Here is a 19,925-nt window from a genome sequence, read left to right on the forward strand (position 1 = left end):
AAAATTTAACAAAACACAAGGAAATAAGATTAACAAATGCATAATTTCAGTTCTAATTAAAGAGAGAAAATAGTGTAAAAATTTTCCCGTTAGCCCTTTGGGAGCATTTTCGTCCAAAAAAAAGATCAAAAAGTGAAAAGAATCTTAAAATGTGCATAACTACAAATGTAGGGACTGGAAATTATATTTTACAAGTATAAGGACCATAAACGTTCGTAGTGATAAGTATAGGTCCTAAATATGTAATTCACTCAAAATTAAAATGGGGTAAAAAGAAATTGAGAAATAGATGAACGACAAGAGTTTTTTTAATTCTTATAACTTAAGTTTTTGATTGATAAAAAAAAAGTTCTGTATCAATCAAACTGAGATTTTTAAGGTGAAAGAATCATAACTAACTATTTAATTTGAATTAACCCAAACGAGATTTTAAAGGTGAAGAGCAACAACCGGAGCTTTATTAGGATCTTTTACATGCTTTAAATAAGCTTAACAACACCTCAACCTTTGCTTCCAAACACTTGTTGTGTCTATTTAAAGCACACTCTCTTCACTTCCAACAATTGCTCTTTGCTCATATTGTTTTTCTTCTCTGCAATTCTGCGAAAAAACAAGAAAACACATCTTATAGAATATATCTTATTTCGATCTTATTTATCGTCTCACCATAAATGACAATAGGTTTCATCGGCACTGAATTCTTCCCTCCAAACTTTCCGGTAGCTGACACACAATCTTCAGGCTCACCGGAGTCTGGCATTCCGGAGCTCCTCGTGTTCTCCCTCGTCAAGTTTAGGAAAAGGTATTTTATTTTTTCATTCTTAAACATATGAAATATGTGTGCATAATTTTGACATATGATTGATTGTTGTTAATTTGCAGACAAAAGGTTTAATTGGCTTGAATACTCTCCCTCGCTACCTAATATTGACGACGATGGAGAATCAACCGCAGGTTAGTACTAATATGTTAACGTTAACGTGTATAAATGCAGGTCCAATATCTGACCTAAAATATGTATTCTTATCATGTTTTGTCTTATCTATCGATCTCAGGGCGCTGAGGTGGATAATATTCTAGAAGTAGGAGCTGATAATAATGAAAACATCAGAATAGAAAAGAAGGGGTTGATGGGGAGAAGCTGGACTTCAGCATTTCTGTTATTAGGTACTATTATCATATCATATATTCATATCCTATCATCAATCATTTATATTCATATTCATATTCATATTCATATTCATATTCATATTCATATTCATATTCATATTCATATTCTTATGATTAATTAATTGCATTTGCATGAAGCCAATCAAGCACTCGCAACCCTAGCTTTCTTCGGTGTGGGGGTGAACCTAGTTTTGTTCTTGACTCGTGTGATGGAGCAAAGCAACGCGACTGCAGCGAATAATGTGAGCATATGGACCGGAACTGTCTACTTGTGCTCCCTCATCGGAGCATTCCTCAGCGACTCGTACTGGGGCCGTTATATCACCTGCGCCCTTTTCCAAGTAGTACTTGTTGTGGTATGTATGGTATATTAAATTCACAAATAATTGCAATACGACATAGTATTCCCTCTGTTCCTTGTTAAGTGATTCATATTCTTTTTTGGACGTCTCGAACTAACAAAACCCTATTTAAGCTTGATATAATTTGCATTTGCATTGCAGGGCTTGATTCTACTATCCCTCACATCATGGTTTTTCTTGCTGAGCCCACGAGGTTGTGGAGATGGGAAGCTAGAGTGTGGCCCAAAGGAAACATATGCCATAGCCGTTTTCTACCTGGCCATCTACTTGGTTGCTTTTGGTTACGGCGGCCACCAACCCACCTTAGCTACCTTCGGCGCGGATCAGTTCATTGGATCCGACGCCAAGACCACCGATGACAAGTCTGCCTTCTTCTGCTACTTCTACTTCGCCCTCAACGTCGGTTCCTTGTTTTCCAACACCATTTTGGTCTACTACGAGGATGCCGGAAAATGGACTCTTGGCTTCTGGGCAGCCACGGGCTCGGCTGTGGTGGGGCTCATCGTGTTTCTGGCTGGCACCCGCGGTTACGAATACATTAAGCCAAGTGGGAATCCTATACCACGCGTTGCGCAGGTATTCATCGCTGCCGGTAGGAAATGGAAGGTCTCTCTCACGGAAGGAGATGGGTTATATGAGGTTGAAGGAACCCAATCTGCCATTAAAGGAAGCCGAAAGATCAGGCATACTGATGAATTTACGTATGTAAAATGATAAACAAACATTTTCTTTTTCCATATGATCAAACTTGTTACATACAATTTGGCTGGCCTATCTGACAATATCGTACTAATGTGGAGTTCGGATGAACCATCACTTGTTATCATGTGTATTTTTTAGGTGTCTAGACAAGGCTGCAATCATGATGGAAGAAGACTGCTGCGGCCCTTTAGATCCATGGCGGGTGTGCTCGGTGACGCAAGTGGAGGAAGCCAAGTGCATCATCCGAATGCTGCCGATATGGCTGTGCACGATAGTGTACTCAGTAGTGTTCACCCAAATGGCGTCGCTCTTCGTGGAGCAAGGAGATGTCATGTACTCGCACATTGGGAGTTTCCATCTCCCGGCCGCGAGCATGTCGGTTTTCGACATCTGCAGCGTGCTCTTCTGCACGGGGATATACCGCCAGATCCTGGTCCCGATAGCAGGAAGGCTGAGTGGGAACCCCAAGGGGCTGACGGAGCTCCAACGGATGGGGGTGGGGCTGATCATCGGCATGCTGGCGATGTTCGCGGCAGGGCTGACTGAAATGGAGAGGCTGAAAAGGGTGGTGCCCGGTCAGCCGGTCAGCTCCCTGAGCATATTCTGGCAGATCCCTCAGTACGTGCTGGTAGGGGCATCGGAGGTGTTCATGTACGTGGGGCAGCTGGAGTTCTTCAACGGGCAGGCTCCCGATGGGATAAAGAGCTTCGGAAGCTCCCTCTGCATGGCCTCCATATCTCTCGGAAACTTCGTCAGCAGCCTGCTCGTGCAAATGGTGATGGGCATCACTGCCCGGAACGACATGCCTGGATGGATCCCTGAGAATCTCAACGAGGGCCACATGGACAGGTTCTACTTCCTCATCGGAGTGCTCACCGCCGTCGATTTCGTCGTCTACATCTGGTGTGCTAAGTGGTACAAGTGTATTAAGGTCGGAGAGGATGATGAAGCCAAGGCCAATGCCATAGAGAGAGTTTGAAAGAAAGAACCTTGAGCCTTCTCAAAGGGGGCATGACTGCTTTATGGAGTATTTATTTCTGCATCTTTTATTTTTTCATTTCTGGCTCTGTGGTTCTCCATCATGTTACTGGATTTTTTTTATTTAATTTCGTATTTGTATTTATGAATTCAACAGCTTGCTAGTAAAATTCACATCACAAAATTTAGTTCATGTGATAAATTTCAATGATTCAATCACCTAAATTAGGAACAAGTAGCTAAACAAGTACTTCAAATCCGGGGGCGAAAGGGGGCTCGTGGCTATGACCGAAAAAATCCTCTATATTCAGCTAACCTAATCAAGATCTCGATACGTTAGTTGGCTTTAGGAATGTTGAGGTCCTTGAATAAGGGGCTGTCGACTCCCACGCCCATCGCATTTAAACCATTGTCGACATAGATGACAGCACCAGTGATAGCAGAAGCAAGTGGTGATGCCAGGAAGGCTGCTGTGTTTCCCACCTCATCTGCAAGTAGACGTACTCTTCAGATCGATGAACATCAAGTGACTGATAATTCGAGAGAAAGAAATATGCAACTGCAAATTCGAAAATAATTCTAGCCAAGGTTAAAGCTTAATGGTGATATTAAGAGTTCACCTGCTGATAATTCTTTCTGAAGGGGTGCATTTTCTTGGGAGTAATCAATCATCATATCGATAAATCCAATAGCTTTTGCAGCACGGCTTCTTAATGGACCTGAGTTTTCCGGTAAACCATATTTCGCACAATGATTGATTGAAAGAAAAACAATCACAACACCCGCGTATCCAAAATCACATGTTTTTATACCACTGCATCACTTGTTAGAGAAATTACCTGCAGATATAGTGTTGACTCTAACTTTACGTTTCCTTCCCGCTTCAAATGCAAGCACCTAAATGAACAAAAACTTTAAAGCCCCAAGAAAGAGAGGAAGAGATTACAAAGAATAAAAAGTTGAAAGAAACTTCAGCATCATTGGGGAGATTACCCTTGTATCACTCTCTAGTGCAGCTTTTGCTGAGCTCATTCCACCTCCGTAACTGTTCCAGTATTTAAAAATTACCGTTGAGTACTAAATTCAAAACATCAAGAAATAGGAGAAACCTAGAAAATATACCCAGGGATGATCCTCTCAGAAGCAATATATGTAAGTGAGATTGACGAACCACCTGAAGCAATAGCCGTTCAATAAATCAGTTAGTTACTTTTGAGAAATTGACGTAGATTGGAAATTGGAAGTTGGGTTTATAATGATGCAAAAAAAAGATTATGAACAAGATGTACCTGGGTTTATAATTGGAAGGAAATGCTTAAGCAATGACACGTATGAATAACTTGATGCAGATATTGCTGCAAGATATCCATTTCTTGAGGTATTCAACAGAGGTTTGGTTACCTAGTTTTAAATGGTTTTGTTAGAATAAAAAGTAGTGAGTAGGTCATACATACTAAAAGTAACATTTTTAAGGAAATATACTTCTGGTCCATTAGCTAGCGAGTGCACGAGGATGTCAATGCTGCCAAAATCATGTTCTACAGATGCAGCCACTTCCTGTATACATTTGAAAGCAGAAAGCATCATAGGTCTACATACCGACATCTTAGTAGCAACAAAGACAAACATAGAGAACCCAAAAGAATTGACTATTTATTTTAACTGCTATACCGTCTCACAATTATAACTGACACATTTTATGAAGTGAACAAACCGAAGGTGGAAACACGAAATAACAAAATTTGAATTCTACACATAGGATCATACATTTAGCTACCTTTTCACGAAAATGATAAACTTTGGGATATCAAACAGTCTAAGAGTATAATGCTCATTCAATAGTTCCTACAGAGAGCTGTGAACCTGTTCTTTCAACTATGTGAGAGCAATAACACACCTTTTGTACTAGGCATTGTATGGTAGGACCTCATTCTTAAGTTGAATATCGAGAATAGCCACATATATTATAAAAAAGGTAGAAAACTAATAGTACCTTAACTGTCCAATTAGTGGATCCAGCATAACGTTTGTTTGTTTTTACCTGCATAATATAAAAACAAGATGAGCAGTTTTGTCCAAGAGAACTGATAACAGTGAAATCGTGTGTCATAGTTACATCTTCAGGAACATCTTCTGGATTGTCATAAACCGCATCCAACGGATAAACTTTAGCAATCTCCATCAAGGAGCCATCAGGCAACCTGAATCAAAATCTTCATCAGCTGAGGGTAGTTGTCAAAGTCAATTTGGCATGTTGGACTTGGAGTAATAAAAAATTAAGATCATACACCCGTGATTCGTCAAACTTCCCACGCCGTAGACTAGTTTCAAAAATGTTCAGTACCTGTATAGTAAACTCCACAGTCAGTTCACTTAGCTAGCTGTACACTATATCAAAGAGAAATGAGACTGCAATTTCAGACATTCCACTTACAGGTACCCATGTGCCAAGGAGAACTTCAGCTCCTGCAGCAGCAAGAGATTTTGCGATAGCCCAACCATATCCATTATCATCAGCAACACCAGCGATAAATGCTCTCTTACCTAATAGATTTCACATGTAAACTTAATACAATCAACAGTTTTGAGTCACTAAGAATAAAATGATCTTAACTATACATTTAGTTTCTGGTTTCCTCTTTCTCTGCAGTAAAAGGGTCATGATTACTTTAGAAGAATGTAAGGTCAGTGAAATAATTTACTTGTGGTAACATATATCTTCAAACAATAAAATTCTTGAAAAAGACATTATTGTGGGTAATTCCATACTTATAAATTTGTATTCAGAGATTTCCAAAAACTTGGTAGAGAATAATAGTACTTTGCTCTGTTTCATTGATGGCCTAGCTTTGTATAACACAAATTATATACTGTATTCTGGGAGTTGCTCCACTACCATCCATGGCCACACCTGTGCCTACTGATGTGAAAAGGCAATATCCAGTAATGGTACCTAATTCCATAATCAAATAATCATCGTTGTTTTAAATTGTATTGTTCACTCGCTCTCTGCTATATTCATTTACAACTCCTGTGCATTTAAATGCTACTCCACTAATCTTCCTCCATATTACTATAAAGGGGCTATAGACAACAGCTTCGTAATTTATGATAGAGCCAATAAAAGCTCGAGTGCAAAGGGAATTATATATCTGTGTGACTTTACCAGTATGCTAACTAAGTCTGATTCATAGTTAGGTGATAAAGGATAATAAACCTTTCAGATTGATGGATAGCCCAGATGCAGCCTTGCTTTCACCAGTTTCAGACATTGCTCTAGTCTCTGCTTTGTCAAATCTTGCAGGTGAAGAAGTGAACGGACGGCTGAAATGTTGAGCAGATGATAAATGACAGGCACTGGAGAGTTTGGCCCACGATGCTGTCAATGATTTAATACCAATATCCGCCACGTTTCCTTTTAAAATGTTTTTAGCTGAAAAAATACAGGGTTTTGATCCTGCAATCTGCAAGCTTGAAGCAGCAGTAGCTGCCATCGTCGATTATACAATTATAAAGGTTAGAGCTGTGACCTGCATCATATACGAAATATATTGCTTATTAACAAAGGGAAAACAAAACAATTGTTCAGAAAGCACCAAGCAATATTCCCAAACCAAGAAGGCAGGCATCTACACCTCACCACTTGATTACTTAGAAACTAAAGGTGCCAGATTGAGCATAATTGGTCAGAAAACACTTTCACATTCATCAATTTTACCCAGAAAGAGTTAGATAACATCCCATCAGAAACTTCCACAAGTAATAAATAGATTAACTGAGTTAGCCAGCTGAAGAATTTCCTCTTCTTCAAGTCAACTAAAAAAGAACCTTTTTAGCATTGCCAGTATCTCTAAGTCTCAAGAATGACAGTCTTCACTTGATAACAAAGAGTAGTAAACTAGATGGACCACATTAGCACCATTACTTGACATTTTGCAAACTTCTTCAATAGCTAGAAAACTAATACTCCCTCCGTCCCGCTTTAGCAGTCCCAATTAGTCTTTCCAATTTAAGTAGGATATGATCTAGTTTATACCACTCGTTGCACAAATTAAGCTAATCGATGAGCATATACCACAACTACCTTTCACATCCTGAAATTTGAAAATTATTATACAAATAAGGCCAAAAAGCTATGGATTCTTCCCACATTTTTCAGTTATTCATTTCACAGTGAATAGATAAAAAGGTAAAACCTTAGCCAAATTGAGTAGTCATTTATCTTTCATATATTCATGTTTATACTAGTATGTAAATGGCAAACAATTTGAACTCACGAATAGCACAGAGGAAAATTAAAACGGCGAAGCTCGCTAACAATTCTTTATTCCAACAATGCACGGATAGAAGATGCCATAAAACTAACAAATGCTAAAGGGGCTACGCTTCTGAAACCCCTTTAAATTCTACCAGTAGGCTGTCACAAATTTACCAATTGTATCAAATGCTGTGTGTGTATGTATGGGAGAGAGATAGAGAGGGAGGGAAAAAGATAATGACCTGCACAACGATTGATGAGACCGCCAATAATTTGCTATTGGTGTCTTTTTACTTCATTCCTCTTCCTCATTTTTAGTCCACTTTGCATTGGACACCAATTTTAATAAATAACGGGAATATGGATTAAAAAGTTTAGTGAATATATATATATATATATATATATATATATATATATATATATATATATATAGTGTCCCATTAGCCACAAATCCACTCTTAAAGATCGAACCATCGAACCCTATTAAATTAGGGCTTTTAGATCTAGTTTTTTATGGATAAGATACAAAAATTTATAAATTATTTTCGCCTTCATCACGAGCCTATTTTAATTCATCCGAAGGTAAATAAGTCATACTAACATGTTACGAGGATTTAACTTCGTTCCAGAATATATTACTTCATTCTAGTAGGTTTTTATTTCATTCTAGTAGGTTTTTACTTCATTCCAGTACGTAAATGTGGTTTCGCCGTCGCGTGCCGTTTTTTCTCTCTACAATATCTATCACCACCGCCATGGCGCTAATATTGGTTTAATAAACACATGGAATAATGTAATAAATTATTGGAATGAAGTATGTGTAGAAGCATTTGAAGTCCTACTGGAATGAAGTAAAAATCTTATCCAATGAAGTAATAACGTTCCTGAATGAAGTAATAAACTCACTTGAATGAATTGCATTTTTAAATGTTAATCAAGCAAAAACCCACGTCAATGAATTTGAATGAAACATATATTGAATCATTTCAAAACCTACTAGAAGCAAGTAAAAACACGTTGTAGTTTCAAGGTATTAGGTACAGAATGAAGTAATAAACCTATACAATAAAGTAAAATGGGCTAGTAATGAAGCAGAAAAAAATTTCACAGCAGCACATCTCATCAAAAAAACTAGATCTAATGGCCCAGATTTGGTCTCTAGTTCGGTCTTTAAAATTGGTTCGACATTGATCACAACTCTATATATATATATATAGGTTTGTGTTAAAATAACAACACCCCTTAAGGTAACACCATACACATTGATTAAGCTTATGCACTAATTGCTTGACGAGGGTGTGGTAAATTGCTTGATTAAATATTATGGATTTCTTTAAATAGTAGTGAATTGCTTCGCTATGTTTGATTCATTGCTTGTCTACATAATACAAATTGCTTGTCTTGAATCTAATTTGTTTGATAATTGCTTATTCAGTGTGTTAGAAATGCTTGGTAAGTGTGTGAGAATTGCTTGTTAAACAAATTGCTTGCTTGATGAGAGTGTGGTGAATTGCTTGATTAAACATTATGGATTGCTTTATCTATGCTTAGGTTAAAAAAAGTAGTAGTGAATTGCATCACTTCAATTGATTGAGCTTATGCACTAATTGCTTGACGAGGGTGTGGTAAATTGCTTGATTAAATATTATGGATTTCTTTAAATAGTAGTGAATTGCTTCGCTATGTTTGATTCATTGCTTGTCTACATAATACAAATTGCTTGTCTTGAATCTAATTTGTTTGATAATTGCTTATTCAGTGTGTTAGAAATGCTTGGTAAGTGTGTGAGAATTGCTTGTTAAACAAATTGCTTGCTTGATGAGAGTGTGGTGAATTGCTTGATTAAACATTATGGATTGTTTTATCTATGCTTAGGTTAAAAAAAGTAATAGTGAATTGCATCACTTCAATTGATTGAGCTTATGCACCAATTGCTTGACGAGGGTGTGGTAAATTGCTTGATTAAACATTATGGATTTCTTTAAATATTAGTGAATTACTTCGATGTGTTTGATTCATTGCTTGTCTATATAATACAAATTGCTTGCCTTGAATCTAATTTGTTCGATAATTGCTTATTCAGTGAGTTAGAAATGCTTGTTAAGTGTGTGAGAATTGTTTGTTAAACAAATTGCTTGTTCAGTGAGTTAGAATTGCTTGATAAGCATTGAAAATGTAGCTCAAAAGGCATGTCTTACCAATCTTGGAATGTGCTTTTAAGTACATTATCAATTAGCTATTTCGAATTGTATGCCTGTTTGAATTGCTTGATAAACGTATTGCTTTTTCAGCATGGTATAATTGCTTGTTCGAAGTGTTAGAATTGCTTGATAAACGTGTTGCTTGTTCAGAGTGTTAGAATTGCTTGTTCAGTTTGTTAGTAATTGTTTTTTCAAGCTTATTAATTGTTCCTTTAATTTTTGCTTTAATAAAGCATAGGATATGTGTGTCAAAAGGCATGCGTATAATTTGCTTATTAATGGTTGGGAATGTGCTTGTTAATACATGATAAGCGTAATGGTTTTCGTCATGCAATATAGGACACGATTAAATAATGGTTAGAAAGAGGAAGGTAACCGCAAAACTGCAGAAGAGGACTCTCAAAGGAAATCTGTAGAAGCTCAAAATAAGTTATTGGATGACGTAATGAGTACAACAACACGCCACTTTGAAGAGGCGCAATAGAAGGGACCCGTTGATGCTGCAGAGTACCCCATACCTTGAACAGTGAAAGATGTTTTAGGAGAATGAACGTCATTGTATTGTGTTTTGTGAATGATAATCTATTAAACATATGCAATCTTCACATTTGGTGCATTAAAATAGATCATGCAAACTCCACCATAAAATATGCAGTAACCACCAAATGAATATGTAATCGAGTAGTCATACTCTTCGACACAAAAATTGAATGCACTATAAAATAGTTTCAAAATGTGGTATGCAAACCTTAAATATTAAACAAGCAATATAAATTGTAGTAATCAACAATCTAGTAGACATATACAATCTATTAAATATATGTAAATGAGCATGCAAACTTCCCCAAGAAAAGAAGCAAAAACCAACAAAAGAATATGCAATATAAAAGAATTATGCAATCTAATACTCATTATCACACAACAACAAATTTGAGGGCAGTAGCGAATGGTTTAAAATACAGTGTGTGTAATAATCAAACTGCTAACAAGGAATGTCAACTATATTAATAAGCAATATGTTAACCAAACTATGTTCAATTACAGATGGTTTTTCAATGAAATAAAATTCCTTGAATCTTTTCCTCTTCTCGCTTGCTGATAATGCTGAGGAGTAACTCTCAATACTTTGCCCAACGTCTTCCATTCTAGCTGAAATATCGTAGAAAGCAATCCCCTCTTCAATTTTATAAAACTGAGATATTGCTTACCATCTATAAAATTACAAATTACTGATCTCTATACAACCTCACAATTCTTCAACTCTTTATCATTAATGATATCACATTGCAGATCGTCTAAGAAATCGTGGTCGCTTTCTTGTCAATGAAAAATTACTGATCTCCAATATAGCATCACCTATCTCCATTGATCAATAATAAGAAATCTGGAACCGTGAAATGCTTCTGTTGATTAAAGATTGTAGATTGATTTTCTAGAGACGAAGAAGATTATTCTGTGAATAAATTTTACTTGAAATTAGAAAGGAGAGAGATAATGAAAATAGCGTAAATTAAGGGATGAAGATAATTGCTACAAAATGTATCTACCCTCTTTACCCCTTCACGGTGAATAATTAATTTTTTAATTGAATTTCACCTGTCAGGTGGCAGGCTATGTGCCATCCGATTTCAAAATCTAATGGTTTTATATTGGTGGCATGTTGTCATTATAAATGTTGTTGTCATCTTAGCATCTCCCTATAGGGATGTATTCAAATACTTTTCATATTATTTGTCCTTTTTCCTTCTTAATCCTAGCCCCACGATTTTGTCATCCGACAGTTAGATTAATGCCACGTGTCATTTAATAATGCACATTTTCATTCTAATAATGCACAACGGCTAATAATGCAACATTATACACTAATAATGCTCATTTTCATTCTAATAATGCACAGCGGCTAATAATGCAACATTATAGACTAATAATGCATTGATCACAACCATCCAATTCAAGGATCCAAGGGCTGAGATTAAGAAGGAAATAGGACACTTAGGGTGCAAAGGAGCCTAACGCACCCCTATATATATATGTAGAGTCCTATTAACCACAAATCCACCCTTAAAGACCGAACTAGAGATCAAATTAGGGCCACTCATTTTTCTTAATCTTATGGTTATGATTAATTTACAATTAATTTAATATTTTATTAAATAAAAACGTTTATATTTTTATTTTTTTATATATTTTTTTTATATTTTTTATTTTATTATTATTTTTATAGATTTTTTAAATTTTTTAAATTTTTTTTTAATTTTTTTTTAATTTTTTTATTCGATAAAAACTTGATGGAGTAAATAATGAACTATATTCACTACATAATGAACTAAATGAATGTATGTTATGAACTTATTACTTCATTCAGTCGTGCTATTACTTCATTCCGTTAGTTTATTACTTCATTTATTAATGCTATTACTTCATTCTATTAGTTTATTACTTCATTCCGTTAGTTTATTACTTCATTCAGTCATGCTATTACTTCATTCCATTAGTTTATTACTTCATAATGTGTTATGACATAATTATCTTTCAGTTGGGTTTAGGGTTATTACTTCATTCCGTTAGTTTATTACTTCATTCAGTCATGTTATTGTTATGAGCTTATTACTTCATTCAGTCGTGCTATTACTTCATTCCATTAGTTTATTACTTCATTTATTCATGCTATTACTTCATTCTGTTAATCCCTCCGTCCCGGCTAAGATGACACATTGCTTAGCTGACACGAGATTTTAGGAGTTATTGGTTAAAGTGTTTAATTGGGGAAAGAGAAGGTGTGTGTAAGTATTAAAGTAGAGAGATAAAGAAAGATGGATATTTTAATAGGAGTGAGAAAAAGTGGTTGAGTGTATTAATTGGAGAGAGAAAGTTACCAAAAAAGGAAATGTGTCATCTTAGTTGGGACAAACTAAAAAGGAAAACGTGTCATCTTAAGCGGGACGGAGGGAGTAGTTTATTACTTCATTCTGTTAGTTTATTACTTCATTCAGTCATGTTATTACTTCATTCCATTAGTTTATTATTTCATAATGCGTTATGACATAATTATCTTTCAGTTGGGTTTAGGGTTATTACTTCATTCCGTTAGTTTATCACTTCATTCAATCATGTTATTACTTCATTCTATTAGTTTAGTACTTCATTCCGTTAGTTTATTACTTCATTCAGTCATGCTATTACTTCATTCCGTTAGTTTATTACTTCATTCAGTTATGTTATTACTTCATTTCATTAGTTTACTACTTCATTTCATTAGTTTATTACTTCATTTTATTATTTTATTACTTCATAATGTGTTATGACATAATTATCTTTCAGTTGAAGTAAATTCAGTATATAATGAATGCAAAAAATTACTTCATAACATACATTCATTTAGTTCATTAGGTAGTGAATATAGTTCATTATTTACTCCAGCAAGTTTTTATCGAATAAAAAAAATTCTAAAAAAAAAATTTAAAAAAATAAATTAAAAAAGTTTTTATATAATAAAATATTAAATAAAATCTATATTAATCATAACCATAAGATTAAGAAAAATGAGTGGCCCAAATTTGGTCTTTAGTTCGGTCCATGATCAATTGAGATTTTTTAGGGTAATTGAGAAATGAGATGCAATATCAGCCACTCATTTTTATTAATGAGTGGTCCAGATTTTTCCACACCAAAAATATTTTTAGATTAATTTATTATAAAAGGATAGAATAGTAATTTCAGCATTCCTCTCCTTCACTTTCAACAGACACCATTCCTTTCTCTCCTTTTCCTCTCTCCATCGTTACTCCGCTTTTTTCACAGAGAAACTGTGATTTTTTTAATCTGCAATTTCAGTAATGGAGTACTTCGTGGCTGATTATGCTGAATTCTCGCCGGTGGATGATGGCAACAACAATAATGTCGTCCATTTTATGGTGGATGATTTGCTCAATTTCTCCAAGGCGGATGAAACAATGACCGACGTGTTTTTCAAGAGCTTGCCGGTCAATTCCGACGATTCCTCCACTGTTACGGCGGTTGATAGTTGCAATTCGTCGGTGTTCGATTACGCTCTCAATTTGATCAGCGAGAGGTTCAAATCGAACAGTCCTTTTCTCCTGAAGATCAATCGTGCCCTAGGTTTGGGGAAGGAGAAGAAGCTAAGGGGAAAATCAATGAGGTTCGTGAATTCGCGAAGAAAATCATGAGAGAGAAGGAATCGGAGTTGCGGAATCGTAGGATTTACTCTCTAGCTTTCTCATCTGGTCAATCCGATGAGGAATTCGTCTTTGATGTCATTATCTGCTTCATCCTCACCGGAAGAGACACCACGTCAGCGGCGCTGATGTGGTTCTTCTGGCTGTTGTCGAGCGGTGATTAATCGCGAGAATCGGCGGCGCGATCGATTCGCGGCGCTACGAGGAAGTGGTGAGTCGTTGCTGGTTGATTGTTGGAGAAGGTGTGGTCAATCCTCTGTTGTTATTTTTTAATTAACAATCGTGTCATTGACAATCGTGTTATTTTTTCAGATATTTCCTATACATGCCAAGGGTTTAGCCGACAGCCTGGTGAATCTTGTTAACTGGTTCGGTTCTTGGAATGTTACATATTCATTCAACTTCGTAGCACAGTGGAGCTCTGCAGGTGAGCCTTTGTTCTAGTTTGTGATTTTCAATTGTTAGTGTGGAGAAGGTGTTGGATCTGAGAGTGGTGGTTTCGGTTCAGACACTTTTTTCGTGTTCGTGAGAGTGTTAGTGGTCTGACAATGGTATTCATCACAAAGTTAGTTCTAGAAACCAAGGGCAGAACACTAGAAGAAATACAAGGATCCATTATCTCATAATTATTTTCACACGATTGTATTAAAGGATCATGACATTTTATACAATTAACAGATCGAAGGATCATAATTTAAAAAATTAAGATATTTTTTAATTACAAGAATTATTTTTGAGTTGTTGACACTTTATATAAGTCGTTGACAAGCTGTTGACATTTGATATTCTGTCTATTGATATGTGAATTATAAGTGTTATTTTTTAGTTGTTGACATTTTAATACGAGATGTTGACATTTGATATTCTGGCTATTGATATGTGGATTATAAGAGTTATTTTTAGTTGTTGACATTTTAATATGAGTTGTTGACATTTGATATTCTCGCATTGATATGTGAATTATAAGTGTTATTTTTTAGTTGTTGACATTTTAATACGAGTTGTTGACATTCGATATTCTCGCTATTAATATGTGAATTACAAGTGTTATTTTTTAGTTGTTGACATTTTAATACGAGTTGTTGACATTCGATATTCTCGCTATTAGGCTTGCACTATTATCGGACATGGCCAATGGAAAGTTTTACTTGCAATACTGTATAGCTTTTCTCAAATTTGATCTATAATCACTCATTTATTGAATTACTTGTTTTGCTATAAATCAACAGCATAAATGTCTTTGCAATCTTTACTGTTGTCTAACATACTCTATGTTTGTAGGCATGATATATACAAAAGGATCGATGCAAGTTATTATGGTTATAGGGATGATGAGGATGACATATTAGAGAAACTTGAAGGTGCTTATAATTCCACAATCATGTATATGGTACTATACAAACGGTTGAGAAGTGTAATAACCATGGATCTGTTTTGTTGATCATGTAATAGGCATGGAGTTATAACTTTTATTATTTATATTTAGGATTAAGTTGATGTTGCTTAATTCAAGTTCGGGGAACGAAACTATTGGCTAATATACAATTAGTATATATAATGTAACTACATATATGTAACTACATATATGTATGGGGAATCAATGAGCTTGAGTAAGAAGGCGGTGGGGCTGTATGTCAGCAAGAAAGGGCTGTTGTTTTTGGCTCAACAAATTCGCCTACGCTTCCATCTTCATCGTGATTGGGGGATAGATTCACTTCTGGTTTGTGGGTCCCGCTTTGAACTTGTAGATGGAATTGTGAAATATGTAGATGAATTTGAGAAGGCGATTTATTTGACGTCCAACAATCACGATTAATTTGTGAAATATATGGATGCAGTTTTTAATTCGATTGTGTTGCTAGAATTTGTGAGTTGTTTAGATAAGGTGTTTGTGATATTGCCTAAAATATTATTGTTGACATAAATTATATAAGTTGTTGACATGAAAATGTTTGTTGTTGAGTACGAAAACAATGCCAACTATATATACAATGTCAATTAATGTAAAACGTTGTTGTTGACATAAATAATATAGGTCGTTGATATGAAAATATTTGTTGTTGACATTAATTATTTTGTAAAATGTTGCTGTTGACATAACAGTTGACATAAAAAACGTTTGCTGTTGACATCGTAGTTGACATAAATAATGTTTGCTATTGACATCGTAGTTGACATAATGTCTCCATAGTGGACATCGCGCGAAAAATGACAAAAATACCCCCTTGTTGACATAAACTACACGCTGTTGACATTGCGTGAAAATTGTGAATGAGTAATTGTCCATCAGTAGTAACTTTTGATCATCATCATTAGTGGGTCTTTAATCTTAATTAGTGTGTTTGGATTATTAATTTTGGGTGTACAGATGGGTTAATTAACATGTCAACTACATATACAAATTCATGTCAACAATACACATATAATGTCAACCATGTGTACAATCCATGTCAACTACACATATATAATGTCAACTACATATACAATTCATGTCAATTACACATATGCAATGTCAACTACATATAAAATTCATGTCAACTAAGAAACATATAATGTCAACTATGTGTACAATCCATGTCAACTACACACATATAATGTCAACTACATACAAGTCATGTCAACTACGGTACATATCGTGTCAACTACACGTACAAGCCATGTCAACTATGTTACATACTACTATGTCAACTACACATAGAAGAATGTCAACAACAATTATAAGTCATGTCAACAACAATTATAAGCCATTTCAACTACACATTGAACCATGTCAACAACAATTATAAGCCATGTCAACTACACATAGAAACCATGTCAACAACAATTATAAGTCATGTCAACAACACGTACAAATCATGTCAACAACAATTCAGTCATTTTATAAAAACAATATTCTATTTAGTCTTAGTTTTAGTTATTTTACTTTAACAATATTCTCTTCTTTCTCTTTTCCTTTCTCCTGTTGCTTTTCTTTGTTCGTTTCAACCTGTACGTCATCCATTGGGCCTGCAACTGGTGGTGAGATAGGGGAGGCTGATTCATTATTGTTATCACCCACTGTGTCCTCTTTTGTTCCTTCTACTTATTCTTCTTTAGCAGCCTATTGAATTAGTAATTTATAATTAATATCAAATTAATTTGAATTAATTCTAAATAACAAAAGACAAGATTTGGCTCACCCCTTTAGGATCAGAATGGCGATATAGGGATATATTTTTTGTTTCTTTCTTCTGCATACTGCTTGTAAATTAGTTATACAATGTTAATATCTAAACTGTAGGAGTAATCTAATGTCAACTCAGAGAAACATATGCACTTACTTTATCAAAGAAATGTTCAAATTTTAAAGCATGTAGTGACTGTGAAATGTTCATGAATTTTACGAATTTCCTGCAGCAAGCCAAGAGGCACAACCTGTTACATTTCTTAGTTATTTTATCCTAATATGCATAAACTTACATCAGCTGGATTTTTTATATCATCACAAAAATTCATCAATACATAAACTTCTACCAAGGATTTAACGTCTAATGCAATTCAAATATTTTTACATATAGCTAAATACAACTGCCCTAGTTTACTAAAACAGTTAACAAAAATGAATCAATGAGTTAAAACGAACCTTGTTGAGGAAGTTCACTGAAGCTAATAACTGCAATCACTGCAAGGAGAAGTGCGCAAAGTAGCCACGTCGAGCTAGCAACATCCAACCACTCTCTACTCCCTTGTGAAATGTAGTTACTGAAACATAGAAACATAGATTATGATGATGAGGATGAACTTAATCATTAATTGAACTGAATCACATGTAGCATGGCTTGCTGCATGTGGTGACGGTTGAAGCTGAGAGAGAGTTAAGAACACAAGATGCCTTGAACATTAATATATCAAGATGGCTTGCTGCATGTTGATGCCTTGAACACGTCTGTCTAATTAGCTTGCGCTTCTTCAATTGCTAATCAACAAAAAAATCATCAGAAATTGAATTCATAAGAAAACAAATCCACATATGTTTTAAAACACTAAAATCAAAGTAATAGCTATTGACTTACTACTACAGCCATACATATGTTTTCTACAGTCATTCTAACAGCTATTCAAACAAGCATAAACTATGTCAATAAAATTATGTCAACAGCTATTCAACAATCATACAGTCTGTCATTATAGCTATGTCAATAGCTATTGACTTACTACTACAACCATACGTATGTTTTCTACAGCCATCCTAATAGCTATTCAAACAAGCATACACTATGTGAATAAAATTATTTCAACAGCTATTCAACAATCATACAGTTTGTTATTATAGCTATGTTAATAGCTCTTGTATAAAATGTCAATAATCTTAAAAATTTAAACAAATCTTTCTCTTCAAATTATACCATCACTTATCAACAAAAAAATTCAGAAATCGAATTCATAAGAAAACAAATGCAGATGTGTTTTAATTCACTAAAATCGAAGTAATATACTTAAAATTTGAATCAAATTCTTAACCTGAATCAATTACTTAAAATTTAAAAATTCAAGCTTTCACTACTTATTACCAATCAAAATGTCAAGAACAAACACTTTCCTGAAACGATCTGTGAAAATAAATTTCAATTAAGTGACAAAATAAACCTCAAATTTTCCAATGCCCTCAAGAACCAGGTCGCAATGAAAGATTCCTAATTACTACCAGATCGCCTACAAAATTTAAAAGAAATGTCGAAAAAGTAAATGTAGAGAACCACCACTCCACTATCAGCTAAAAACATTTCAACAAAATCACATAAACAAACCTAAAAAGCAGAACACAAATTAAACTAATTAAAAAAGGAGAAAAGACGATCAGATTTTATTCTCAGCAATTGAACATCAGAAAACCAGGGCATTGCACAAGAATCATCAGACAGTTTCAAATCAAAATGATTACACAAATAATTAAAAAGAAGACATATAACACGGGAAAAAAAATCGAATCTCTAACCTGAGTGAAGAAAAAAAGTGAAAGTCCGAGCCAAAACTGAAAGTATCAATCGATGAACAGGAACGGAAATGTAGAAACAACGCTAGTCAAATCCACTTCTCCGTCTTCATCTCTCACGATCTCCGCCGATTTGGAATGCCGATTCTCTTTGATCGTTGCTTCAGCCGATTCAGCTACAATCGGCGCTTCAGCCGATTGTCTTCGATTTTGCTCTTCGATCGTCATTGCAGAAAATTGTTCGATTTTGAAGGTCTACGAATTGAAATTTGAAGATCAGCATATTTTTCAGCGAGATTTTGAAGGTTTTCGATTTTGCACAATTGTGTGAATTGTATGAAGATTTGCAGATTTGCATATCTGAATGTCGTCGAAATTAGAAAATGATTTGAATTACAATTTTATGTTTTCCTCCATTTTATTAATAAAATTACAATTATACCCCTTTGTTGACATAATGTGCTAACTGTTGACATTTCATGAATCTTATGGATTAGTGGCCCATATTGCATCTCAATTCTCAATTAAGGTAAATAATCTCAACCTAACAAGACCCTATATATATATATATATATATATATATATATATATATATATCTCACTTTTATATACTTTCTTTGTCCAAAAAAATAGACAAGATTATGAATGACACTGATTTTAATATATAATTGATAAAATAAGAGAGATAGAGGGAAAATGTAGTGTGAAATGAGTATTGGTGGATTGTGGGTCCATATTTAGAATGATCTGTATGGTTAGTATTGGTTGATCACTTTCCTTTTTGAATTTAGTCTATTTTTTGTGGACGGACTAAAATGATAAAATTTATCTATTTTTCATTGACGGATGGAGTATTAGTTGTAAACTCCATCTGTTCTAAAAAAATAAATTAATTTTACAATTTTCGATTGTCCATCAAAATTAAAATAAGTCTACAAATAGAAAGTAAATAATATTCTTACACATCATTTATAATATGGACTTTACAATTCATTTGATTATCTATATTTTATTTTACCAATTACACATTAAATTTACTCTCTATGATCCACAATAGGGGTCCTATTTGATTATGACACGAGTTTA

At 34.6% G+C, this 19,925-nt stretch overlaps 2 protein-coding genes and 1 long non-coding RNA gene across 5 annotated transcripts; 1 reads left to right on the forward strand and 2 right to left on the reverse strand.

Moving 5' to 3' along the window:
- Nucleotides 1-436: 436 nt before the first annotated feature.
- Nucleotides 437-789, reverse strand: LOC148932610 (uncharacterized). The gene is made up of 2 exons (XR_016135780.1): nucleotides 667-789; nucleotides 437-600 (listed from the first exon to the last, which is right to left on the reverse strand). It is a non-coding gene; the product is annotated as an uncharacterized LOC148932610 (long non-coding RNA).
- LOC125220877 (protein NRT1/ PTR FAMILY 7.1) lies at nucleotides 679-3,361 on the forward strand. The gene is made up of 6 exons (XM_048123037.2): nucleotides 679-802; nucleotides 883-954; nucleotides 1,056-1,167; nucleotides 1,309-1,526; nucleotides 1,674-2,233; nucleotides 2,373-3,361. Exons 2-6 carry the CDS (start codon nucleotides 937-939, stop codon nucleotides 3,211-3,213), a joined length of 1,749 nt encoding a protein of 582 aa, XP_047978994.1. The 5' UTR covers nucleotides 679-802; nucleotides 883-936; the 3' UTR covers nucleotides 3,214-3,361.
- Nucleotides 3,362-3,382: 21 nt separating this feature from the next.
- LOC125220956 (enoyl-[acyl-carrier-protein] reductase [NADH], chloroplastic-like) lies at nucleotides 3,383-7,825 on the reverse strand. 3 transcript variants are annotated; one of them, XM_048123149.1, is made up of 13 exons: nucleotides 7,713-7,825; nucleotides 6,430-6,742; nucleotides 5,647-5,756; nucleotides 5,501-5,556; nucleotides 5,329-5,413; nucleotides 5,206-5,253; nucleotides 4,695-4,769; nucleotides 4,502-4,613; nucleotides 4,335-4,386; nucleotides 4,206-4,257; nucleotides 4,052-4,109; nucleotides 3,833-3,931; nucleotides 3,383-3,700 (listed from the first exon to the last, which is right to left on the reverse strand). In XM_048123149.1, the coding sequence occupies exons 2-13, from the start codon at nucleotides 6,704-6,706 to the stop codon at nucleotides 3,549-3,551; spliced, it is 1,176 nt and encodes a 391-aa protein (XP_047979106.1). In that variant the 5' UTR covers nucleotides 6,707-6,742; nucleotides 7,713-7,825; the 3' UTR covers nucleotides 3,383-3,548. The 3 variants fall into 3 exon arrangements, with proteins under 3 accessions (XP_047979106.1, XP_047979063.1, XP_088921750.1); XM_048123106.2 differs by lacking the exon at nucleotides 7,713-7,825 and adding an exon at nucleotides 7,490-7,638; XM_089065624.1 differs by lacking the exon at nucleotides 7,713-7,825 and adding an exon at nucleotides 6,931-7,159.
- Nucleotides 7,826-19,925: the final 12,100 nt, after the last annotated feature.

This window comes from Salvia hispanica, chromosome 2 (genome assembly GCF_029641045.1).
Source record: "Salvia hispanica isolate PSC_SH4W2 chromosome 2, Shi_PSC_v1, whole genome shotgun sequence".
NCBI lineage: Eukaryota > Viridiplantae > Streptophyta > Magnoliopsida > Lamiales > Lamiaceae > Salvia > Salvia hispanica.

What these genes read in the sequence shown, in the direction of transcription:
- LOC125220877 (XM_048123037.2), top strand. An exon ending in TTCAGCATTTCTGTTATTAG is followed by an intron (nt 1,168 to 1,308) that starts GTACTATTATCA and finishes ATTTGCATGAAG; the next exon opens with CCAATCAAGCACTCGCAACC. An exon ending in TCCAAGTAGTACTTGTTGTG is followed by an intron (nt 1,527 to 1,673) that starts GTATGTATGGTA and finishes TTTGCATTGCAG; the next exon opens with GGCTTGATTCTACTATCCCT.
- LOC125220956 (XM_048123149.1), bottom strand. Translation starts at nt 6,706, where the DNA reads ATGGCAGCTACTGCTGCTTCAAGCTTGCAGATTGCAGGATCAAAACCC. An exon ending in CGCTAGCTAATGGACCAGAA is followed by an intron (nt 4,614 to 4,694) that starts GTATATTTCCTT and finishes ATTTAAAACTAG; the next exon opens with GTAACCAAACCTCTGTTGAA. An exon ending in CCTTCCAATTATAAACCCAG is followed by an intron (nt 4,387 to 4,501) that starts GTACATCTTGTT and finishes CTATTGCTTCAG; the next exon opens with GTGGTTCGTCAATCTCACTT.